The following is a 25,097-nucleotide window of genomic DNA, read 5'->3' on the forward strand; positions in this document are numbered from 1 at the left end:
TAAAAACAACATTTATATTAGTTTTGTTCGGCCCACAACTTTTTCAGTTTTGGTGCACTGCATCACTTTCAGCCATGACAGGCAGCTGGTTTCAGCACAAAGCTCTAAAAGTCCGCTGTACACCACCTGCTCGGCAGCAGACAGCGAGCAGACAAAGCTGGCGACTAGCAGGTGAACATAACGGAGCATTTAGCCGCTAAAGAGCCAGGCAGAGAGCTGGTGGAGACCAAAACAGAGCTGAAAGGAGAGAAAAGCTTAGACTTGATGTGTAAATAAGCATCTGTCAGCTAACAAACTTCAACTCGTAAAATGATAAGAAGTCAGTGTTGTGTTAACATCTTGTATTGTCTTAATGCGGGTTTAAGACCTAAAACAAAGACCTCTCCGTCTCCAATGAGCTGTGTCTTCAGCACTGCGGCTCCAGTGTAAATGTGATGGCACAACAGTCTTTGAAACAGAAATGCTCAGAACAACAACAACAACAGCAACTGAAGATTAAATTTAAAAAAAAACCCCGACCCGCCACCGTCAGACATCAGCAACATGCTGGTTGCCACGGCAACCTCGCCACTAGGGACTGAAGAATGTCTGGCTTGGGTTCAGAATCAGCGGTGCTCCGGGACAGTGTGTGTCCTCACACACACGGGGGGGGGGGTTGCTCCACTTTCAACAAACCCCCCCCCACACAGGCACAAAACCAAAGTTCTCAACCCTATTCGCATAAGACTAATGGACCGTCCCATGGGGTGACTCGAGGGGATGCGTGGGGCAGAGACAAGGGGAAGTTAACGGTCAGGGATGCTTTTGTGCACAGCTTATATTGGAAATGTGTTGTTAAGCAGTGAGATGAAATGAAGGCATTAATATTGGATGTTGCCCTGCAATAGGAGTGGAAGCATGGAGAAAGTGTCGTGGCCTATTTTCACTCTCAAGCTACGCTGATCTCGCCACAGATTCCCATCACTGCTTTCTACCAGGAGGTTAGACTCAGAGTGTCAGGTTATTGTCAGCTAACTCTATGATAAGGTGAAGTTGAATTTAGACCAAATCCAATGGGCTTAGTAGCCCGACATCACCAGACCAAATCACAAATGTGAATTAGTCCGGAACATTCATTTCGTAAGCAATGGCGTAGACCAAAATGCCTCAGGACGCGATAGTATACAGGAGCTCTACAACCAATACGAGCGATGCTACATGTCACGTAGCCCTGAGTGATCAGTGACCAATCACAGCACATTAGGGCGGGACTTAGCGCAAAGCCGGTATAAGAAATAAGGCGTCAACGGAAAAATTCAATCAAACTACAGCGTGCAAGAATGAGCTTCTGAATTGTGAGTTGGTATTTTAAACTTTTGGCCAAATCCTATCGGTCTGTGTGGCAAACACATTTGATTGTGTTTCTTTTTGTGAAAATATACTCTCCAGTTTGTTCATTTCTGACACAATAGTGGCTTCAAACAGAAAGTGCCACATCTTTTCAAAAATGCCTCATCTTACCAGTTCCTTAAAACCTCTGTAATGCAGGACAGAAGATAGGATGGTGGAGCAGCTGGAGAAAACCTAATTAAAATGTCCCCAACATCCAATAATGAGTAGCATTATGCATACAGACTGTTGTCTTTGTAAGGTGTTCTTCACGGCTGATTGTAGGCTGCAGTGCTGGAAATCATTTCCATCGTCAAGCACAACGAGATGCAGGGGATGAGATTACAGTCGAGCCATGAGATGTTTGAGTGTTCGTTTCGATATTTTAACGTTAAACACAGGAATAATGCTTCTGCCAATGAATTATCTTACCAGCTAAGCTGACTACAGACAAACTTAAAAACAATACATACAGTATTACTTTGTCTCCTGTCACACTCTGCAGCCCGGCGTTGACTGTTGCTTTATTAATATAACATGTTTGCGTTAGTTGAATAGGCTTTAGCACCATTATATTCAACACTTTCTGCTCCGATCTTCATGCATACCGAGAAGTCTTGTGATTTCTGTTTGAAGGTTTAATTTCATGATGAGTAACATTTGCCTCGAAGAAAAAGTAAAAGCATAAAATCATACAGTGCTCCATGTGATGTAACGCAGCCAGCTGTGTGTGTATCTGGTCTGGCATGAGAGCATGTTAGCACGTACCGCATTGTTGTCTGTGGATTCAACAGATGACTGGAGACTGGAGGAGACTATGAGAGTTAGCCACAAACACACACTTCCAGTCAAGCAGCCAATCGTTACGCAGGCTGTGAGCAGGCCGGACGGCCAATCCTGACTCGGCTTGTTGTGAAGCCAGCCTATCCTGGTCCGGCTGAATCGAGCCCTTTGAGGACAATTCAGATTAACACCGAAGGCGATTGTCTAATCTGTGATTAACACGTCTTCTTCTTTATCCCTTCTCTTCCTGTCTCTCTTAATGTTCGAACATCTTTTTACTCTTTCATCCCTCTGTCGCCACTAATCCCCTGCTCTCTCTTCTCCCTTTGACTCTAACCTCACCATCATCTCGCCCTGTCTTTAGATGTCATTACAGTTAGTAATATGTGAAATGGTCGCTGTTTAAGCTGCATAATACCGGATGGAGGTGTCCGATCTGTTGTTGAAAAGATGTTGTTCCCGTCTCAGTGCCATCCCCCCGGCCTGTTTAACATGATTTCCTCTCCTCATCTTTTCTCTTGTCTTCCAGGCCTTCAAGGAGGAGTTGGAGAGTCTCATCCAGGAGCAGCAGCGGATAGGGAACAACCCCACCAGCCTGCTGGCCCTCAGGCAGATCGCCGACTTCTTCATGGCCACCTCCGTGGGCGGCTTCAACACCTCCCCCCTCAGTAAGTGCTCACAGTGCTGTGAGCACGCGACGCTATCATTTAGCCCAACATGCCACACTTGCAAAATGCAGCATCAGTATTTGAAGACAGGAGATCCATATCCAAACACGAGCTCTGCGTGCTTTGGGGCATAAATACCCCAAGACAACCCAACCCCAGACTCCGGAAGAGCTGCGCATACTTCTCTGGGTTTTGATCTAGGATTTCTGTCCAGGAGACCATATGTGAAGCCTGCTTCCAATCCCAGCGCTGGAATGCACAACTAATGCCGCATTACACATCAAATGCAATATAGTAGTGCAGTTCGGCTTTCTTAAGATATTCCGCTAATGAGTAAGTCTGAGAGGCATTGGCAGTAAACAAAGTATTGGTTGGAGGGTCTGTTTACATCGCCTCAGTGTGATTCATGTGGAGCTGGATCTCAGGCGATTCATCTCGGTAATCGATTACAAAATACATTAATTTGCATAACCTGTGTTGGCGAGTCATAAGAATGGATCCCGGGGAACAAACTGCAGCTAAAAAAAACAACCTCTAAAGTGTGCAAGTATTTTAGACAGAGACCCAACGATGCGGTGCTAGGGTCTATTTCCGTTTCACATTTGTTTGTTTTTAAGAGAAGTTGATTGAATTAAATACTGAAATGTTTATTCGACAAGTTTAGATATTTATTATGGGTACTAATAAAGAAAATAATCGTTAGATTAATCAATAGAAAAGTAACCGTTAGGTGGAGCCAGATGTGTGAGCTACATCATTAGATAAAAAGACAGATGTTGACAGTGGTCCTTTGTTGCTGTCGTGGTTGGGAAGAGAGGATACAAGTGTGTGTTCTTTAACCCGTATTCTGTTGTTTCCCTTTACATTGTTCAGGTCTGGGGATGGTCACTCCCATCAACGACCTGTACGGAGTGGAATCCACCACGATGGTGAAAGGCGAGAGGCTGACGCGCTGTAAACTGGCCAGCACGTACAGACTGGTGGACCTGTTCAGCTGGGCCCACCTCTCCAACGCCTACATCACAGTAAGTAGCTGCACCAAGACTGGATTTCATCACTGAGTTCTTAAATGTGTTGACAGTTATGGGCTGTGTCCGAAAGCAGTCCCTAGTTACCTTATAGCGCACCACATTTACTGCCCGCCAATTTTTTTCGGTGTCCCACAATGCAGTGCATCACATTTTATAACAAAAATGACAAAACTCTACATCTGAGAATTTATAATTGAGTGACCATAGAGAGTATATTTCGGACACAGGCAGGAATGGATATATGTCGATCGATTCGATTGTCTGTATTCCCGTGTTACTGTGAGAGGTGGAAGCATGCTTAAAAAAAGATAAAGAATTGGTTTCCTTTTGAGTCATCACTCACTTGAATTTTGACTGGAATATTTGCCCTGTTTAATTTTCAGAATAAGAAACGTGTATCCTTACTAAAGCCTGAGTTAACGTCAGCTGTTATCACATTTACATCCATTTGATTCTTTCTTGTCTTAGGCTCGAGTCAGCAAGGAGCAAGACCACATCCTCATCATCCCCAGAGGACTGTCATTCGCTGAGGCGTCTGCATCAAATCTGGTAAGAAACATAAGAAGCCGTGGATCCTTTCCCAACACGTATAAAGCCGTTTAGTTATGTGCTCGGCCCTAAAAAGAAATTGTATTTAAGCAGTAAAGCAAAAATAGTTGCAAAAATAGTTGAGGTAATTTCACTTAACTGCATACAAATATAATATTTTAATTTCATTTTCAGTGGAATGTAACAAGCGCAAGATTCTGAGTTGGGAGATTTTTATTTTTTTATTTTTTTTAAAATAAGATAGTAATTAAGTGATTGTGTATCTAAAGAATTGAAACACAAAGAAGTAAGATGCCCACAGCATCTGGTCTTTGCATCACCCTCTCTCTCTTTATGTGTTCTCTCTGTCTGCTGCTTTCACACAGCTCAGCAAAGTGTTGGTTCTAAGAGTGCACACGCCGTGTATTATGTGCGTTTGTAACCTCCTGCCTTACATTTTAGATCCCTTTAATTAAGTCATTAAGTTTGTCTCCGTTTGTCGGCTCTCGCTCTTCTTTCTCCCTCTGGTTTCCACCCAAATGTTTGTCTTCTCATTCCAATGTATCAGACACATTTATTAAGTTTTATCAGTGTTTAAAACAAGATATATTCCTGATTTGTGGATGTCATGAATATTTTTGTAGACGTATTAAATAACTTGAATAGAATAATAACTATGGTTTTGTTTTGATGCACATAAAGACGTTTATCAGGAATATTTCCCTAAAAAAATCGGTAGTTTCTGAGACTTTGTTTTGTTTTGTCTTGGTTTAATCCATAAAATATGAAATATGGAAAACATGAACTGACACTTAAACACGGTAATATCAACTTGCCCAGTAGCAATACATTCCTTGAATGCTTTTCATGTTGCATATTCAGGAGAAATATGTGTGTGCGTCTACCAAACAAAGCCACGTGACTCCCCCGTCATTCACTTCTTATGTTTTGTGACATTACTCGGGTTTACATAAAAGTCACTCGACACTTGAATGATATCTTTTTCTCTCCTCTGTTCTCTCTGCTTTGTTGTACTTCACCCCTAGTTTATCTTCAACACCTGGGCAAACATACGCACATGTGTGGGACGACAGCTGGATGTCGTAGCCGCACTGCTGACAGGCACATTTCACTGTTTGACCCGCAGCAGCGGTTGGCAGATAGGCAGAGATATGCAACAAAGCTCGGTAGTGTAGTTCCAGCTCGTCATCTTCAGCAGTGTTTACCGATCCAGAGTTGGTGTTGCTTTGTTTCCCTACATTTCAAATGAAGCATACATTGCCCACTATACCAATGCAGTTCTCACTGTACTCTGTGAAATCTTTTAGGTGTCTGAGTGACTGAAATAGTTAAAAAATAAACTGTTATCAAGCAGCTCGTATTGGCACTTTTTGTAACTCACAGGCGACAGCAGGGTAAAATGTAGGCTCTAAGCCAAAATCCTATTTTTAGTGCATCTGGATCACATCCATCTTTTCTGTGGTTGTCTGTATGAGAGCGATGACCGCAACAAAACGATGTTGTCTGGCGCTTTCATATTGCCCTGACTGTGTTTTAGTCTGTTTGTGTTTTGACGCCAGTCTGTCGCTGCTGGTCTTCCCCCTCGCTAATCTCCTCCCCTTCTTATTCTTCTAATCTCAGCCTGTTTTGAACTCGCGACCTCTATGTTTACACGGTGTTGAGTTCAGGTGTTCAGAGAAGCGAACAGATTGATCATTCAAGTCATCCAGAATAAAGCGTTTGGGAGGTCGTGTCGGAGTCAGCTGGGTGGAGCGCTCTGTTTGATCTCGGAGGTGAAGCTGCGGTCCTTTCAGTTCACTGTTTTGCTCCACCTCAGTGGTTTGTTGCTTCCAGATAACATTCATCTTTGAGTTTAGTTTGATGTCAGTGCGATGATGAGGTCAGAAGGTTAAAGTTCAAGTTTCAGCTGACCACACTTCTTCTTTAGACCCTTATCGTGTACTTTCCATCCAACCCGAGTCACGTTTCAGATTCTTTCCTTTGGCGTCTTTTTATAATTAGAAGTGCTATGTTTGTCAGAAGGGCCTCTCAGCAGCAGGGCAGGTTTTACTGAGGGACGTGACAGGGTGACCTCATACTGTACTGGACATGTGATTTAAACCAATCGATGTTCGATCCTCTGACAGCTGGCCGCGGCCGCGGGTGTCTGTGCTGACAAAGATTGCGGTAGTTAGTTACGCTCGGCCGGTGCCATTCTCTTTCCTCTGCTGGGAGAAAGATCAATAGACGGTCATCCATCCAGACAATCCTTATGGCTGTTAAAAGGCAGAGCAGCACTGGGGACGTGCATCAGGATTTTCAGCTTGAGTTGATCCAGAGGATCACCAGCAAGCTGTGGACTCCTCCCTGCTGTTAATTCATCAATACGTTTCTATATCGGTGCCATTATAACACCTGTATTTTTGTTTTTGTAACAAAACACTTTGTTGTGAAAGAGAAATGTGATCTCGTTGGTTCTGGTTTGTAGCACAGAACAACATGTGGTTGCGTTGATGACGATGATTTTGTAGAAAGCCTGCAGACAAAGTAGTGTTTCTTTTGTTTGTTATTAGGCTTTACAGCGAGGACTGTCATCTGTGGTCAGTTTCTCTTTCTTCAGGTTTTGAATACCTCAGTCTCTTTGTCCCCTTATTCGTCTTCACTTTCTCCAGTTAAAGAACTCTCCTTCCTCCAGGTTTCTACCTCTATCTCTCCCTTCATCGCTCTTCTCTCTCTCTTTGTAATCTAATATCCTATAACCGGCTGGTAATGAAGTTGTCAAGGACGTCATGTCCACTACATTATGTTTCCCGGAATCGCTTGATAATGTGATTTCTGTCGTCACGCTCATTGATTTTGACTTCATGTCTTCTTAGCTTACGTTGCCGGGTTACCAGCTCTGTGATTGTGTGTGATGAAAGATGCTGCCGTCCACTTTTCATCAAGCTGGTTCAGCTTGTGTTTGAGTGCCTTTGCACCAGTTAAGAAAAAAAAAAAGTGTATATATTTCTATATATATATATATATATATATATATATATAGGTTTGGGCTCCACGAAGCATTCACCAAGCTTGCTCTCCTCTCCTTGTTTCCCCAGGTGAAGGTCAACATCCTCGGGGATGTGATCGAACAGGGCTCCACCACCCTGAGGATCGACCCCACGGGTTTCAGCCCCCACGCTGCCATCTACTCCATGCGTCCAGACATCCGCTGCATCCTTCATGTGCAAACTCCTGCCATAGCTGCGGTAAGTTCACGTCACGCTGGAACGTCTTCAAACCTGCCCTGCAAGCGAGCGACTGTCGAAGCTCCCGATTAACGCCGGAATGTGGTGCTCAGATGTTGGATTTTGAGTCGAGTTGTTTTCGTGGGAGGTTGATGGCGTGATTATACCGTGCGAATGGTGTAACTGTATCACACGTCAGAGGAGTAATGATCTGTAAATTGACGCTGTTATGGGAAGTGTTTCTGATATGCAACAAAGTGTCTCGTCTCTGCAGCTCTGAGAGAAGTACAGATCCTCAAAGTTTTCTTCACAAAGGCAGCTAACTTAAATGTCAAAACAGCTCCAACACACCTGTCAAAGCTTCTCACCTGCCTCTGCTCCCCCTCTTCTCACCTGCTTTAGGTGTCATCCATGAAGTGTGGCATCCTGCCCATTTCCCAGGAGTCATTGGTCCTGGGTGATATCGCCTACTACAGCTACCAGGGCAGCCTGGACGACCAGGAGGACCGCAGAGAGCTGCAGAAGGCCCTGGGGCCCACGACGAAGGTAGGAAAACCAAGAAAGCTACACACGGAGCAAGGGCTTCTGGCTGGGCAGTCCTCCTCGGTCTTAATAAAGGAATAACTTGCTTATTAGAAATACGCTTGATTCGCTTTCCTGCCAAAGGTTAGATGAGAAGGGAGATACCACTCTGAGGTTGAAGGCAAAAGTACAAGACACAAGTTTTAAGAGTGATGGAGCTACGCACCCCGTAAACCATACACAGGTTTTCTATGAGCGTCAATATCGCAGTTGATCGTGTTCATTTAATTGTGGGAAGCCCAAATCGTGATTGCGATAAATATTCAATTATTTGCCCCGTTGAGTGTTGAGCTCTATGGAGCTCTAAAGTCTTCTGCTGTTCCTAACAATGCTATGCCTGTAACTTTGTGTGTTACAGGTTCTGGTGCTGAGGAATCACGGCATAGTTGCTCTCGGGGAGAGCATCGAAGAGGCCTTTACCTACATGTACAATGTCCAATATGTCTGTGAAATCCAGGTACACAAATGCACACACACACACACACACACACACACACACACACACACACACTCCCACACGGGCTAACTGCTGCTGTTTTTGGGGTACCCAGCACATTCAGCTTCCCCTGCACATGTAATAGACTAACAGGGCGCAGCTTTTCCCGCTAAATATAATCTCTCGACAGCCATTCTTACATTTCCCCACTCTCACTATTTTAGCAACACTCCATAAATCATAATCTCCTGCCTTGTGGGAACTGTTCGCTAAACAGTTTAACAGCCAGGCTATTAGGAGTGATGAAGGGAGTAACGAGATGATTTGTTGTTGTTGATGTCTGTCCAAAGCAGCATTTACCGAAGGGTGTTGCTCTTCCTTTTTATTTATTCAGCCGGTAAGAAAGCTGGAAGGAAGACGGCAGAGGGGATTTCAGGAGGTCTGGATCAAGCAGGGGAAATGAATACATTTTAGATATGAAATCAGTAACAGCCGACATTCAGTTTCACATTCATATTTTGTGTATCTTCTCTTAAAAATCGCCTGTACCCCTTGGATGGTTGAACGGGATGTGTGGAAAGATTGTGGAGTAGCTCGGCTAATTTAAAACATTCATTTCTAACAGTTGGAGCAGTTCGGTGAAAGCAGCGGCTAAAAGTACCAGATAAACAGTTGGAGCAGTTAGGTTAAAGTAACGGTTAAAATGGATTAGTTCATCTTAAGGTGACGTATGAACAGTTGAAACAGTTAATTAAAAGTAATGGATAAATGGAATAGTCAGCCAAAAGAAAGAGTTGAGACAGTCAAGTAACGGACAAAAATGAACCAATTCAACATAAACCCCAACAATTCAACTGTCTGAAACAATATTGTTGTAATATCTACTTATATAATTAATGGTTGAGTATTATACAGTTTAAAATATTTTCAAAGGAGCACATTTGGAACATGAAGGGTGTCGAGGAGTGTTGGGGGTCAACAGATTCAAAGCTGACTTTTTTATTTTTTTTTAAAATGTGGTCACTTGTGTTGTACAGTGGCAGAGCTATGAGAGACGTCATGATGCATCAATGCTTGTATTAAAGTTAGTGTGTCATGTGGGGGGGTGTTTCTCTGGCGTTTTGCCGTGAGACTCTTGCGTGTCTTTCGTGTTTACTTGTACGGAGGATTTTAGAGATGTTATTGCGTCCCTCGCTGTAACGGGCACACCAAATCTCCTCATTGACTCTCCCCGGTCAAGCAAAAGAAAACATTAATCCATCCTGCAAAGCCCAGCTTAATTTCTATAAATAAATCCCCCCCTTCATGTGTGTTGTATGCCCTGTGCAGTACTGTATATTCCTTGGTGCTGTGGCAGCTTTAGATTAAGGGGCAGCCCATTTAGATTTTGGTAAACAACGTCTTTCTCCTAGATATTCCCATTTTAGGTGACGGATCTAATGCCACAGTTGTTTGATGATAGAAAAGTATTTTTGTCTATTTTGTGTCTCACACTCTTCTCCCTCTGTCCTTTTGTGACTGCAGGTGAAGGCCATGGCGTGTGCTGGCGGGGTGGACAACCTGATAGTGCTGGACTCGGCGAAGTTGAAAGCACAAGTAAAGGCTGTTGGCAAAGCAGATGCTGTCAACATGTGTGGCAGCCATAAGTGGAAGTATGGCGAGATGGAGTTTGAGTCTCTGATGAGGATGCTGGATAACCTGGTGAGTCCACAGACAACAAAGTGAGAGTAAGCATAGTCATCAGGCTCATTAAAAACACTTTTCACTTCACTTCAGGGTGTTAGCTTTTGATCCGTTCTTGAATCTCAGCACACTGTGGCATGTTTGAGAGGTTGTTTTTCGACAAAAAAACAGTCCAACCAGTCATTTTCATATGACTAAATGTCTGTCTGGTTTTTCTTTGTCGTTCATTGAAAAGATACATTAGTGACACAACCTATAGGCGTTTCATGAATGCATTGCGTTTCTTTCAAATTTCCACCCTGGGAGAAACGCATGTGTGGGTTGTTTTATGGTACGTTTCTGTTTCTTTGTAATGAACTGAAGGGGGACTGGGTAACGACCGTGTGCAGTGTCCCACCGCTGTGGGAGAACAGAGGTGTTAATTAAAGAGCGCCCCCTACAGAAACCTCTACTGTATGATCAGAAAGTACAGGGAGCACAGCAGTACTGGGTGCTTGTTAAACAGGTAAATGTTATTTGAGAAGCACAGTGCGGAAAACAGCTCGAAATTACACAATTTGGGGCGAAGAGGACATGGGCCAAATGCATTTTGAAGAGTAAAGGACTGATGGTTGAAAAGTGTATAATTTTGCATCGCCACTAAGAGCCGCTGTGACATTGATGACGTTGCCTCTCAGCATGTCATCTCAGTCTCATCCCTCTCTCTACTGACCCCTCATGAACTCAGCATTGGTCAGAATGGGAGGAAAATAAACGAGTTACTCTCTTCATCAGCCTCTTACAACCCAGCATACAAATGCAAAAAGACCTTCCTGATTTGAATGTGTAAAACAAACAAAAAAACAGGCATGATATGAAACAGGACTTTATGGAAAAAATGAATGCCAGCACCAGCATGACGGTGTCTGGATAGAAAAGGGTGATCGAGTCAAGTTGAAAGGTCAACTTCGAGCATGGAACTGAGATGAATAGCGAAGGACAAAATGAAAACGGAATGTCAGTGTGAAGCCGAGTGTGGAAAAATGTCCGACGAACAAACAGCGGGACCATGTGAGAGTTCAGCGACAGAGAGAAGGGCCGGGAAACGGGATGTGTGAGGGGGAAAAAGGAGAGATGAAGAGGAGAGGGGTGAGTGGAATAGGCGGATGAAGGGAGAAGGGACAAGAGAGAAAGGGTCAGAAAGGAAGTGGCTCTCTGACTCCGTCCTCTGTGCTGCCAGAAACCCCGTGTGCACAACACTGTGTCTGTCTATTGCTTTCATTTGACTAACTGTGAAACTGGCAGCTCAACCAGGGATGCAGGAAGGGAAAAGCAAAAATACATCACTATGAATGTATAATGATGTGATCTATTGAATAGCATTCATGGGGTAAAGTTACCACAGTGGATACATAAATACAACAAGTACAAATGTATGAATCAGCCTCCCGTGTGGCCGTGAGCTTTTGTTTTGGTTTCCTGGTCATTGCGAGACGAAACAAACCAAATCGTCTCCGATCAAAGAACTCAAACCGCCGTTGTTTCCTGCTGCAGGGCTACAGGACAGGTTACACATACAGGCACGTCATCGTCCGAGAGAAGCCCAGGCACAAGAGCGACGTGGAGATCCCCGCCACGGTCACAGCGTTCATGTTTGAGGAGGACGGGGACTGCGCCACGCGGCTGCCCTTGAAGTTCCTGCAGCAGCGGCAGCAGAGGGAGAAGACGCGCTGGCTCAACTCGCCCAACAGCTACACCAAGGTCAGCGTGGAGGGCGGAGAGGAGCGCTACAACAGCCGGACAACCACGGTGAGCAGAGTGTGTGTGTGTGTGTGTGTGTGTGTGTGTGTTGATGTGAAGGAAGGAAGGAAGATTTTTGTTTTTATACTGATTTCTGCACGTACGAAGCTGAACTGAGAGAAAACTCTTTCCGAAGGTTTTAAGAAGTGATATGTGTGTTTATGTTTGTGTGCTACGACACAGTTTATATAATAAACCCTGAACTTGCAGTGACAAAGTGAAGTTCAATGTCGGTTGGTGTTGACTGCTTTGTTTGGTCGGCAGTTGTTCCTCAGGGTTTGAAAGCTGATGTGAGGTCGCCACCTACAGGCTGAACAGAGATCTACATTGGTTTTTTGTTCAGCTGCAATGGTTCATGATCTTTGAGGCATTTAGCTTCGTGGTTTTATAAAAGAGTAGTCCAGTGATTTAGTGTTGCACTTCTACGAGGTGGGATGTCTCACGGGAGACGCATTTGAAAAGAATGATCAAAATCAAAGAGCAGACACTGAAATATCTTACTGTATTTTTAGGGACTTTAAGTTTCTAATGATGGTGGATCCTACAGTTCCCTTAATGCATCGCTGTAGAGTTGTTCACCAGACCCTCTCTGACCGCTGGATGCCTTTCTCTTAAGACCCCCCGTTTTGTAACACACACTTCTGATTAAAAATATAATTTGAGTGTAAGATCTCTATAAATAGGGTGACATATAACAGTCACAATACTGATTGTACATGTTTTCACAGTGCTGTGTTGTTGTTTTATATTGCCTGCCTTCCTTCTACAGTGGATGAAGGCGGAGGAGACGGGAACCCCGATCCGGATCGAGGACCCCAATCAGTTTGTCCCTCTCAACACAGACCCCAGTGAGGTGCTGCAGAAGAGGAACAAAGTGAGTCTCACGCTTGTCTCCTCTCCGTCAGCATTGTTTTCAACACCGAATGCTCTCCGCTGACGTCACCGTGCGTTTTGTCCTCTCACAGATCAGAGAACAGAACCGCTTTGATATGATGTCGTCAGGGCCGCGCTCTCAGCACCTTGCAGGCATCCCTGTTGATCCACCGCGACGGGTGAGAATTATTTCTCTTTGGACCTTCTGACATTTTTTTAAATTCACTTTGTTGGCTGGCCTTTTCGGCCTGATGTAGATCTGTTCAATCGAGAAGTTGAATCATCTCATGTCTATAAAGCATTTTTCACAGGAAAAACAAATACGTGATTTAATGCAGATTACCTTTACTGTTTGATGTTACAGTCCAAACTGAAAATAGTTTTGTTTCCTGCTAAAGGGAAAAATGTAGCTGTAAACCGAGTCCTCTGGCGCTAAGGTTCAGAATATTCTTCTGTTAATACACGTGACAGAATTATCTTTATTGGTTTTATAACTCAACAGCCCTAAGGCTGAATAATGCAACAACGTACAGGAATGTAATCACATAGATGCCAGATCGAGCCCTCCCTCCCTCCCTCCCTCCACCACATAGCCCACATCCATCCATCCATCCCTTCAGGTCCTATTCAAAGAAACAGTAATAACCTAAATAGAAACAGTACATGATATAGTACAGCAAAACATGAAATACGATATGCCTAGTTGCTAATAGATAACCGCCCTCGTGTATAAATTAAGTTGTAATAGAACTGTAAGCTATGACACAGACTCACACGTGACAGTTGGATTGTTTGAATATAAAAGGATATAAAACTATGTTGTGGACTCTGTCTCGTATCCTCAGGTTGTACGTTATCTTGTCATTTGATAAACACAACATTCATCAATTTGTCCATCGAGCAGATTCTAGGTGGTTGTTCATCTTCCCATTGCATTGCTACACATTTGTTGGCCGTGATAAAAGCTATTCTAATGAATTCGAGTTTATTTGTATTGACTTTTATCATAGATGTGTCGCCCAGTCAGATTGCTCTTGGTTGTGCAGGGATGGTCATTCCTGTTGAGCATAGAGGTCCGATATGAATTTAGACATTTAGACCAGAACACATGTATCGGCACACTTCTTCCAGTTATACATCTTGGGCAGAACTGGGAGTGCTGAGGATTTATTTAGTGCAGCCCATCAGGGCTATAGTATATTCTATGACTGAGCTTATATTGTGTTTTGTTTCGTGTTGTGTATAAGTGTTGAAAGAGAAATGCTGACCAACACACAGTGCTCCCCATTCTACCTCTTCACTCGTCTTCCAACCCTGCGATTTAAAATAAATATATAAATACAAGATGTAAACCCTTTTACATCTATTTTTCACGCACCAGACAATGCGGAAATTTGAAGAAATAAAAGAAATCTGGACTACACAGGAGCAACATCATATGTTCAGAGTCGGAGACATTTCAATTCCATTCTGCTCCAGAGAAAGGCTCCCGTGTGTGTCTTTTTGTGGGCATGCAGTGCTTTATTGCCTGTTGGACCAACAATACAGATTTCCCTCATTACTGGTTATTGAGCAATGACTCAAAGGTGTTTTTCAGTTACTCTGGCTGATTAGACACAAGTGAAAACACCTGTGTCGGCGCGCCATCGTTGTGTAGGAGCTTTAATCGCCTTCCTCAGCGGATCACCAGAAAGCCAGTTTAATGACACCTCTTGACCACTAGGTGGAGCTAAGGAGAACATTTTGAAAAGGCAAAAGGAACCTCTAGTAAGTTGATATTTGGACTTAGTTATCAAGATAAATGATTAGATAGACAATGATAAATACATAGGAAAGAATAAGGTAGAAAATATCTAATTTAGACATTTCGATGTTGATGGTTTTGTGGTTGGTCTCTTATCTTGAAGGATCTGGCGCAGATACAAGTTCTGGTAAATATCCACAAATGTTTTCTAATTGTTGCCGTTGCTGTGGTGTTTGACACATTATTGCCCGTTCAGAACAGAAAACATTGCATGTGTTTATTAATGTATCGTGTTTTTAAGACTTGACACCAATTTTCTATTCATTTTCAACCGTTTTATTTCTGCTGTCCACGGAATTGCACGAGTTGTTTTCCCGCGTGCGAGTCCTCGAGGATGACATGTTGCGTTGGAGCATGATGGTCTTCTGAGGATTTTATTTTACACAGAAATCTTGTGAAATGTGTGTTTTTTTTCCGTGTGCACACGTGTGACTTGTTTTGTGAGTATGCCGGTTGCCCCTATTAGTGCGTGTCTCATGCTCGGTGTTTATGTTTCCACAGTCTGTTAAAAAGATGTTGGTTTGCAGACTAATTAGTCGGTGATTATATGAGCTCTGTGTGATGCGGTCGACACTTTCATCTTTATATGAGCGGCCTCAGTTGGGTCGTAATGAATGATTGTTCCTCTCATACACAGCGGGTCTGTGTGGATACCAGTGTGTTTCCTTTTTTTCCATTTGTGTGTTTAAATCAGTGGTTGTGTGCATGCGTTTATGCTCTGATGCGTACCGTAGCAGTTTGTGTGTGTGTGTGTATTTGCCTCCTGACTGTGTGTGTGTGTGTGTGTGTGTGTGTATGTATGTGTGTGTGTGTGTGTGAGTGAGTGCTCCCATGCTCACCCCTCTCCCTGTCTCCTCCCCAGCCATACGTGCCCACAGAGGAGGAGCAGATGGCTCCCTTGCCTCCCAACCCCTTCAGTGAGCAGACACAGAAGGAGCTGCAGGAGTACCGCACAAACGTGGATAGGAGGCATCTAGGCCCCAATGGTACGACACACACACACACACATGCATTGACACACACACACACACACACTTGAGCAAACATGCAAACTCATGAGTTCATGGACTGGTGTGTGTGTGTGTTTGTTCATACGTGTGTGGATTTGTTTTTCTTTAACTGTTTCACGCTCAACTTGCAAACACCACAAGAGCTCAGTCCCACTGAGAGACATATGGACTGCTCACACTGGAACAGACACACACACACACACACACACACACACACACACACACACACACACACACACACACATAGTGACTTGTGCTCTACGTTCTCCATGTGTGAGCAGTAAACAATCATGCAAATCTGTGAAGGTTCATTTAACTGCTACTTATTGATTTTTAGACACTCAATCAATAATCAATCCGTAAAGCCACAGTTTGAAAGCTCGCAGGAAGAGATTAGTTTGAGCCAGACGGATTCGACACTAGATTTCAGCGAGCCGCAGGTCTTTGATGTGTGCGTCTCGTCTTCGTCAGTTTCTTATTAGAGCCCGCTGATGTGTCAGCGGGGCAGATAGCATCAGCCAATAGTGGTCAATCACAGATATCGGTTTATGTTTTGGCAGTAATCAATTGCAGCGAAATATGTTTCATAGTTAGCGTTTTTATAGAGAACTGTCACCTCAATTTCTCTTAAATTCTATATATTATGTTTAGATTTATAGTTATTTATATTAGTAATATTCTTGTTACTTTGCCGTCTTTTAAAGTTAAATGTATTTTACAATTGTAAAAATATTCCGATCCCGGCATACATTATCTTTTTTGCAACTCTTTAATGACAAAATCTGAGCTATCTATGAAAGTAAACACATTCCCGATATAACACTATCTTATTTCTATAGTTCCCAGATAATGGTATCAGCTTAAAAACGGACTATATATTGTTCTGAGAATCTATTGAATTTGACCTGAAGTCTCAACCTAGCAGATTCCTCTCTCGAACTATAGTGTTCTCACGGTCTGTAGTGCTGTCACCATAGCGTCGATCTCAGTGGACGTATTCTAACCGACTGCCTGGGGTATCACACACACACACACACACACACACACACACACACACACACACACACACACACACACACACACACACCTATATACCTTTTAACAAGAGGGCTTGTCCCTGCGGACTCCACTGCTGCCTTCATCTTAACCTTGTGTGTGTGCGCACACACACACACAGTATTGTCAATGCTAATCATATTATCCCTCTGTCCCACTGCCTTTCAGACAGGCGGGGGGGGGAATCAATAGTGAACAGATAGTGGAGGGGGGGGGTTGACCACTAGTCCCCATTCTGCACAGAACCCTGCCACGTTGGAGCGGATTAGTGTGTGCGCTTGCAAACATGCGTGCGTACATCAGCGTGCACAACGTGTTCATGCGCGTTCGCCCGAATCGATCGTCCTTACGAAACGCGGCGCAAGTGCCCAATGTGTGTGTGTGTGTGCACATGAACTGTATGAGAGGCCGGTATGACTAAAAGATGGCAGACCGAACAGACAGCAGGTCTTCACACCCACCACATGAGCAGAGCCCGTTGCTATGACACTGTTGCCTCCACAGGCCCACGAATCCCCCGATGGCCAATCTGGAAGCAAGCTGGAGACCGTCTGTCATGGCCTCATATATGCCTGGGCAACACACACACACACACACACACACACACACACACACACACACACACACGCACGTATAGGTTTACCCTGTGATTAGTAGAGTTCAGTCCACTGGGTATTAGCTTTGTAAAGTGTGGTCATTTTTAACATTACATGTCAAAACTGACTGAATTAAATGTGCATATTGCATATTGAAATCGATATTGGACCCATGCAGCTCATTCTACATTTAACTGACTGAGTTCACGCCTCAAATCTCAACTTTGTGCATGTAACATCTGACAGAGAACATATTCACACTCTCAGGCTGTTACGCAACCCCGTTCTATATGCTGTTGAGAATGTGCGACCCTGAATGTGCCAATGAACGTGTTAAAAAGGATATGGGAATGTCATTCATTCACACTAATCAGTGTTCAACACTAATAAAGTTACTAATGCGGAGCTCGACTGTAACATTCTCAAGCTGTTAATTTGATCATTTAAGACGTACAAAAACACGAGTCATCATTTAGTGTCATTGCTTTAAAAGCCATGAAGGAACATGAAGGGCTTTTAAAGATAAAAAGATAGGTTAGGAAATAAGAACATCTTTACTCTTAAGTAGAGTAAGGATATGAAGGGCGGTATGAAGGTTGCTATTGCTCCTTTTGTTCATTTTTAGCCTGAAGTTTGGACAACATCATTCGCTACGATACAATTGAATGTGTCCACCCTGCAGCCCAGAAGTCTCTGTTCGTCAGTGGGACACGAAGGCACCACAAAGCGTTACAGTGCACACTCAGACACCAGGAGAAACAGATAACAAACGATCAACAAGAATTTTGGGACATTTTGTTGAAAAGCAGCTGTGCATGGCCTGATTCTAACATGTGTGTTACCACTAATCTCTCCAACCCACCCACTCCCTCCCCCTGACCCTTCATCCCTTCATCCCCCCCCCCCCCCCCCCCCCCCCCCCCAACCTCTCATCCCACTCACCCCTGCTGTCGTCCCACTACTTCAATCCTCCACACCGCCCTGCAATCCCCTCATCCCTCCCTCGACCACCCCCTCCCCACCCTCCCTGCAGATGGAGAGCACGAGCTAACCTCCGACGACGGCTCCACTCTCTCTCAGTCTCTGTCTCTCACCCAGTCCCCGCAAAGCACTCCAGCTAAAGAAGGTATCACTCACCCAGAGAGAGAGAGAGAGAGAGAGAGAGAGACACTTTGTCAGAATGATCTTAAGTTTTTTGCTCTTTGAGTGTTTGAGTGTGTGCGCATGAGAGGGCAAATGAATTGTTAATTCTGTATGCAATGCCTAAACTACTGATCTGTGCTATGAGTTTGTACCTCACTAATGATTTTTCGTGTCAAAACGTGTCCGTCTGCAATAATAATACTGCAATAATGTCCCATCCCCTCCGTATCTTTTTTTTTTATAAAAATACATTTCTGCCGTTGGTTATGAAAGCTCATCCATACCCACCGGAGGTAATGACGCAAAACTTTTAAAGCGCTTTCTTGCCTATTTAGCGTTACTGCTGACAGCTTTTTTAAAGCGGACATTTATATTCTCTACATTTGAAGATACTAAACAGATTCAGACCCACTGGTTTCCGTTCATTTCAGTACAATATGAGAATCAAGTCAAAATCAAGAGTATCACAGCAGCAACTGTGTTAACTCGCTTGAACTGCCTTTGAAAGCTCCGCCTGTTGGAGCATTTGGGGACATTGAGGGTTTTTTTGGAGGTGGCTGCAAAATCCAATTTACATTATTCTTTTCAGAATGTAAATATTTGCTTATTAGTAAAAGTCTTCTGGGTCTGACCTTAAACGATACCAATCATCATGTCTGTACGTTTAGTGTGGAGCTTAGCTTAGCATAAAGACTGGAAGCAAAAATACGCTCACACCTAAGGCCTAATAATTAAAATGGTACATCGCTGGTTTAACTTGTTCAAAACAAATGTAAATACACAACAGACCATTTTTTTGTTTTACAGAAATGAGGAAGAACAGTTTTTCTGTCCCTTATGCTAAGCTAAGCTAAGCTAAAAAACCCTGCTAGCTGTAGCTCCCTCCTTAAAGCTTAGACATGAGTTATGACATGAGTGTCAAACTATTGCTTTGAGCGTAGATCACAAAGTCTGTCCTCAACCTTGAATGTTGCAGCGTCCTTAAACGCACCACAAACTAGAATAGTTCAAGCGAGTTCACATCGGGACGAGATCTTTTGCCGACTTGGTAACACGAACATGCTATGATGTCGCATCACATGATTTCTGGGTATTGAATAGTTGCCTCTTGGATCTACAGACTCGTATCTATTAACCAAGAGATTTTTGTGTCCGAGGCCAGTCGATGTGCATCACAGCGGCCTCCTTACAGGTTGTAAATAACGACACTGATGGATTGACTTCCTGTCAGCTTCCCTCCAGCACTAACACGCAAAACCACACAATGAGTAACAATTAACCCACGACAGCACGTTGGCTCAGGGGAAACATATTTTCTGACACCGCCGCTACGACGTCAGCCCCCAGTTGTGCTGACACCAGCTCAATTGTTGCGTGAGCCGCTTTTTAATTTCGCACTGTGTTCTTTTTGTGTAAAACTAACACAAGAGGTCGTCTCTGGTTTCATGTTTTAGTACAGCAACATGATGCCGCTGCTCTGCATTCCCTAATCTGCATTTGCAACGCAGAGGAAGAGATGTGACACTGGCAGGCCTGTTTCGTGAACATTCATTAAGGCAGTAGCTCTAAGCCACTGTTCAATGCCCCATTTATTTTAAGGTGAAAGGAGGACGGGCTCAACGGGCTATCGGGTCACTGGCGTTGTAGGCGGGGACATTATGAAACCTGTAGAGCACTAGGACACCAAGTCTCTTTGTGTGACGTTCAACACACAGTTCAAATAGTATTGGAACTTTGGTGACGTTTATAATGTTCCATTTTGGTTGAGACGGTAAAAGAGAGGATGTCATTCAACTTTGATTTTTTTTTGCGGCTGTGGCTCGTGCTTCTTTTAAATACCGTATCATTTTACAAGCTGTTTCTGTCATTTTGTCCAAATACATGGATTCTGTTACATTTTACAACCGTTCATGTTGGCGAAGTAACCTCCCTGTATGCTGGACATGAGCCTGATATATTCTGTGTGTTTATGTGAGCTGCTATTTCCCACATTATCTCCTCTTGCATATTAGTTCCCTTCGACTTTGCGCAGAGGTTAGTCATATGAAGCGTCGTCCCTGTCGTTATTTATGTGTTATGGGTGCTGTCTGTGAATAGGGTGCGTCTATCAGAGTTGAGTGATGTGGCCTTCCTTTGTTCCTTGATCCCTGTCCTCGCCCAACCTCTGTCTCTCTTCTTCTCCCTCAGACAACCACACGGGCCTGATGAACGGCAAAGACAGCCACGGTGACGTGGACGAGGAGCTGTCCAAGCGCGTCAGCCAGCTGACCACCAGCGTGGAAAGCGTGGAGATCAAGGTGCGCTCCGGCGAGAAGATCGAGGAGGCGCTGTCCCCCGAGAGCTCACCCTCCAAGTCCCCCAACACCAAGAAGAAGAAGAAGTTCCGCACGCCGTCCTTCCTGAAGAAGAACAAAAAGAAAGAGAAGACGGAGGCCTGAGAGCAGACGGGAAGGCCGTCTGCACAGAAGAAGAAAGAGGGGCGGCAGCCACCTTTTCTGTTTCATGTCTGTGTTTATATTATGTCTCCGTTTTCCATGTCCTTTCATGTTTTTAATTTTATTCAAATTTTTAACAAAAGGTTTTATGTGCAAAAGGCAGGAGGACGGATCACGTAGAGAAAATGAATTGGTTTTCTGCAACAACAAAAGAGGAAAGACCTCTCCTTCTGCTAGAAGACGAGAATGTTTGTGAAATGTTGGGATGGGCATGTGGGTGCACAAATTAAAGTTGCAGCAGATTTGAGGTGACTTGCATGGGTCCAAGGTGTCGGGTGTCTACACACGCGATCACCTGTGCAGTACTCTTAACAGGGCTCCATGGTGTCATGTGAGGCGCTTTAGATCCTGAATAACTGGCTCCTCCTGTGTCGTTTCCCAGGCTGAAAATAGAACTGGAAACCACCTCGCATATTTCTTGCTTTGAAACCCAATTGTATTCAATGATTACGTTGCAACATTGAGTGACGTTAAACTGCACAAGTTGAAACTAAATTAGTTTTGAAAGTTTTGTTATTATTAAACCCTGGCCACCTGACTCTCAATAGTGAACTGAGGGGGCCACATGAAATTTGGAGTCACACTGGAAAACTGCTCTCAGAATTGACAGCCAAAAGGGTTTGTGTTGATTTATTTACCGTGTGAGAAGTTTTCTCTCGGCTCTCTCTCTCTCTCGCACGCTTCTGATACAAACCTTCTCTTCAGCTGACTGCGGTTGAACTAGAAGAAGAGTTAAAAAGAAAAAACTGGACTGGACAACATAGTGGGGATGAAGGCTGGCAGTTTATCACAACTAGGTTGACATAATCGCAAAAGAGCCGCTGACTCGCCCAAATTATTTATGTAGCATTTTCACATCTCTTCATCTCAACGTTGTTTTTTTGCCAAACTAAAAAGAAGAAACAACCTCATTTCAGTAGAGCTTCACCGTTTGTGTCTCGTTTGTCACCTCATGAAATGTGATCTTTTTTTTTTTTATTCTACACAGATTTGGTATTAGTCAACTCATTTTGTACTCATTTGTAAGCTTTTACAGAGAATTACAGCTGTTATGCACGTTTTCTCTTTTTGCGAGAGCTGAATTTATATGGCTGACTATGTTCTTTAGTGATGCCTGATTGCTGAAATTATATTCTAATCTTCAGAGTACACAAATTTACTATATAACACAGATATATGAAAACTGGATATGTTGGCTATAGATTTTTAACTATATTTTTTATTTTATTGTGCTGCACTTTTCTTGTGGTATATAACCTATTTCAGTTGCAGGTGGTTTCACCAGTGAAGGAGATTGTGAAGTAATTTGATAAAAGTTGTGCAAGTAGCAAGCGAGGCATGGTGTCGGAGAAAGGTCAAGGACCCCGAAAGTGAGTCGAATGAAGCGGGACAGAACAGTCTTTCATTGGTGTCGCACGTGAGAAATCATCTCTGCTTCTCAACCGAACAGGAAGTGTAGTGTCGAAATACTGAGTCCAGATATCTGCAGTCGCCAGCTGAAATGAGAGTCACGGGTCGCGGAGTGAGGAGCGGCGACACCTTTATTGTTTGATGTGTTTCTGTGTTTGTTTTCAAAGCCATATTCAAATTTTATTTTTCCTCCGTTGTTTTTAATGATGAGACAAGGGTTGCGATTGTCGTCTGCCTGCTCGGGCGTCAATGGACCCGAACAAGACCGCTGTTAAATCTCCCCAGTGACTGCATCGACACCCCTCAGGCTCCCGGAAACTTTATTTCTTTTTCAGTAGCTACATCCACTGCAGCTTTTGTTTGCCATTTATTTTCTCCTGGAACTGGAACATTACAAGGAGGTCGTACGGACATTTTTATTTCATCGCTCTGAGAGCCCACTCGTCATTTCAGCTTTTAAAGCCTCCCCCTCGTGTCATTTCTCCAGTCAACACGATGGTGCTGTAACTGTCAGATGACCCACAGTTGAACTCTGCAAAGCCAAAGTGTAATGGGTTGCCACATATCCTCCCCCCAGCAGTTTAACCAGATGTACCAATATCCCAGCTAGCAATGTGAAGTATTGGATTTGGGGGGGAGGGCGTTTCGGGACACATATTTAGCTGTGTTAAATGATAGCTTTTGGCTCTGAGCAAAGAGCTGCTGAGGTCACACAACTGGAAGATGGAGAAGGGAGGTGTGAGTTTGGAAATGGAAGTGCATATATAGTATATATATATATACATACATGTGTGTGTAATAGAGAGGGTCGGTGGGTAAGGACAACCTGACACTAACGCACCATCTTTTCATCACTCAGACAGTCTTCTTCTTTCATACCATCTCTCTTCCTGGAAAGTTCTCTCTTTTTTCATCCTCCATGTTTATCGCAGTAGACGCTTTCTTTTTTTTTTTTTCTTTTAGTTTGCAGAGAGCGCTAGGCTTATTTTAATTTTTATTAACCATTCTATGAGCAAATTGCTCCCAGGTGAACTGAATGTGCATTGGATCCTTGTTATTTTCTCCACTTTTGTTTCCGACTGTTTGCACCTTGCTTTACTAATGCTCTCTATCCACCTTTTTTTCTGTTTTAAAAATAAATAACGAGTTTTGCTTTGGCATGCCAGAATAAGCCAAGCGACTTTGTGACCTGTGAAAATCCTATATAAATGGTTATCTAATGGAGTTGCTTTTAGATGTATTGCTAATCAGTGTAAATTCACAAATAAAGCTGTATTTTAAGAAACGGAAGCTCATTTTTCACGTTTGTTCATCACAATTTGCCTCATTCCTCAAAACAGTTTTTAAGTTCAACATAATCCATGCACACTCATTTTTCCTTTATGCCACGATCAGCAGAGTAGACCGGCTTCAAAGTGAAGGACCTCTGCTGAAATACAGGGCTTTGTTGTTAAATGAGCAGGAAAAAAAACACTACCCGGTGCCTTATTTTAAATCTCCATCCAAGATGTTGAAATATGAGAATAAATATATTGTATGCGTGAATAGTTCAATCAGGAAGTCGTGACACATTTATGGCAATAATTGACTAAATGCGAGAGAGAATGTGACGATGACAACGGAGGCACAGGAAATGTGGAAGCACTTGAGCAGACGTGCTGTGAAATGCCGAGTGAGCACGACGACACCGAGATCTGCATTGCTCTGTGAACACAGAGAGAGCAGTGTATACAAAGTACTTTCTCCAACACGCTGTATATTCAGACGGTACACACTACCAGAAATGCACCGTTCAGTGCGAGATGTATTTAGTTATTGACATACTGTAAATACTGGATGTCATTGTTGTATTCTTTGTGTTCTTCAGAGCAGTGTTGGGACTGCCACGGCGGGTTGCAAGATGATTACTGGTGTAGGAAATAAGAATATCTCAGTTCTGCGGCAGCACATTTTATTTTTTTCAGGGCTTTTATTTATAAGCGTTGATTCTTTCTTGTGAAATGCCGTCTAGTTTAGAAAAGAAACACAGCGTCAAGCCGCTGGCCTTCAGCAGAGATGAGGAGTGGGCTACAGAGGTCAGGTCAGCTCACTTCTTTCTAACTTCACACCCCTGATTTATTTTTAAATTGTAAAACTTTTAGTCCCAATTCACTCAAGTGACATCACATGAGGAAATTAATCAGATTTCATAAGCCACGAAAGCCTTTCAACTACTTTTTCCAAATACAACCCAGTCCCCAAGACCTGTAAACAGACTTTGTTGTGTAACATCAGTGGAGTTCCCCTTTAAAGGGTAAAAAACAGAGGGAAGGAACCGCTGCTTGAAACAATGGTTATGTTGTTCTATTTTTTGTATGAGTAGGTGTGACTTTTTGTCTGGCGTCCTTATGATGTGTCCACAGATGCTCACTTTACTGCCAAAGAGTCCGCTTCTCTCCTCAAATTTGAAATCAGCTGCACTCCTCCCACATCAGCGTCTCATGTCGGTGCAAAGCTGTCGCAGATGGGACACGACGTGGCGTCTGTGTTGCACAGCGAGCGTGGACTGTTCAGCAGAGTATCCAGGCTACTTTGTGTGCATATGAGCAGCCAGTGTGCCTTGACTGCATTGATCTCCTCAGATGC

General features: G+C 43.5%; 1 protein-coding gene across 4 annotated transcripts in view; it reads left to right on the plus strand.

Moving 5' to 3' along the window:
• add3a (adducin 3 (gamma) a) overlaps positions 1 to 23,751 on the plus strand; it is a 61,331-nt gene extending 37,580 nt beyond the window's left edge. For 2 of the 4 annotated variants that reach the window (XM_079160179.1, XM_079160178.1), the window contains exons 3-16: positions 2,681 to 2,819; positions 3,693 to 3,844; positions 4,319 to 4,399; positions 7,477 to 7,626; positions 8,008 to 8,151; positions 8,546 to 8,644; positions 10,148 to 10,324; positions 11,840 to 12,094; positions 12,855 to 12,959; positions 13,051 to 13,137; positions 14,866 to 14,889; positions 15,625 to 15,748; positions 18,458 to 18,550; positions 20,755 to 23,751. In XM_079160179.1, the coding sequence (XP_079016305.1) occupies positions 2,681 to 2,819; positions 3,693 to 3,844; positions 4,319 to 4,399; positions 7,477 to 7,626; positions 8,008 to 8,151; positions 8,546 to 8,644; positions 10,148 to 10,324; positions 11,840 to 12,094; positions 12,855 to 12,959; positions 13,051 to 13,137; positions 14,866 to 14,889; positions 15,625 to 15,748; positions 18,458 to 18,550; positions 20,755 to 21,005 (1,881 nt within the window). In that variant the 3' untranslated portion in view covers positions 21,006 to 23,751. The remainder of the gene's footprint in view (positions 1 to 2,680; positions 2,820 to 3,692; positions 3,845 to 4,318; positions 4,400 to 7,476; positions 7,627 to 8,007; positions 8,152 to 8,545; positions 8,645 to 10,147; positions 10,325 to 11,839; positions 12,095 to 12,854; positions 12,960 to 13,050; positions 13,138 to 14,865; positions 14,890 to 15,624; positions 15,749 to 18,457; positions 18,551 to 20,754) is intronic. The other 2 variants (XM_079160181.1, XM_079160180.1) reach the window with 2 other exon arrangements.
• Positions 23,752 to 25,097: the final 1,346 nt, after the last annotated feature.

This window comes from Pholis gunnellus (assembly GCF_910591455.1).
Source record: "Pholis gunnellus genome assembly, chromosome: 5".
In the NCBI taxonomy this organism is placed as follows: domain Eukaryota; kingdom Metazoa; phylum Chordata; class Actinopteri; order Perciformes; family Pholidae; genus Pholis; species Pholis gunnellus.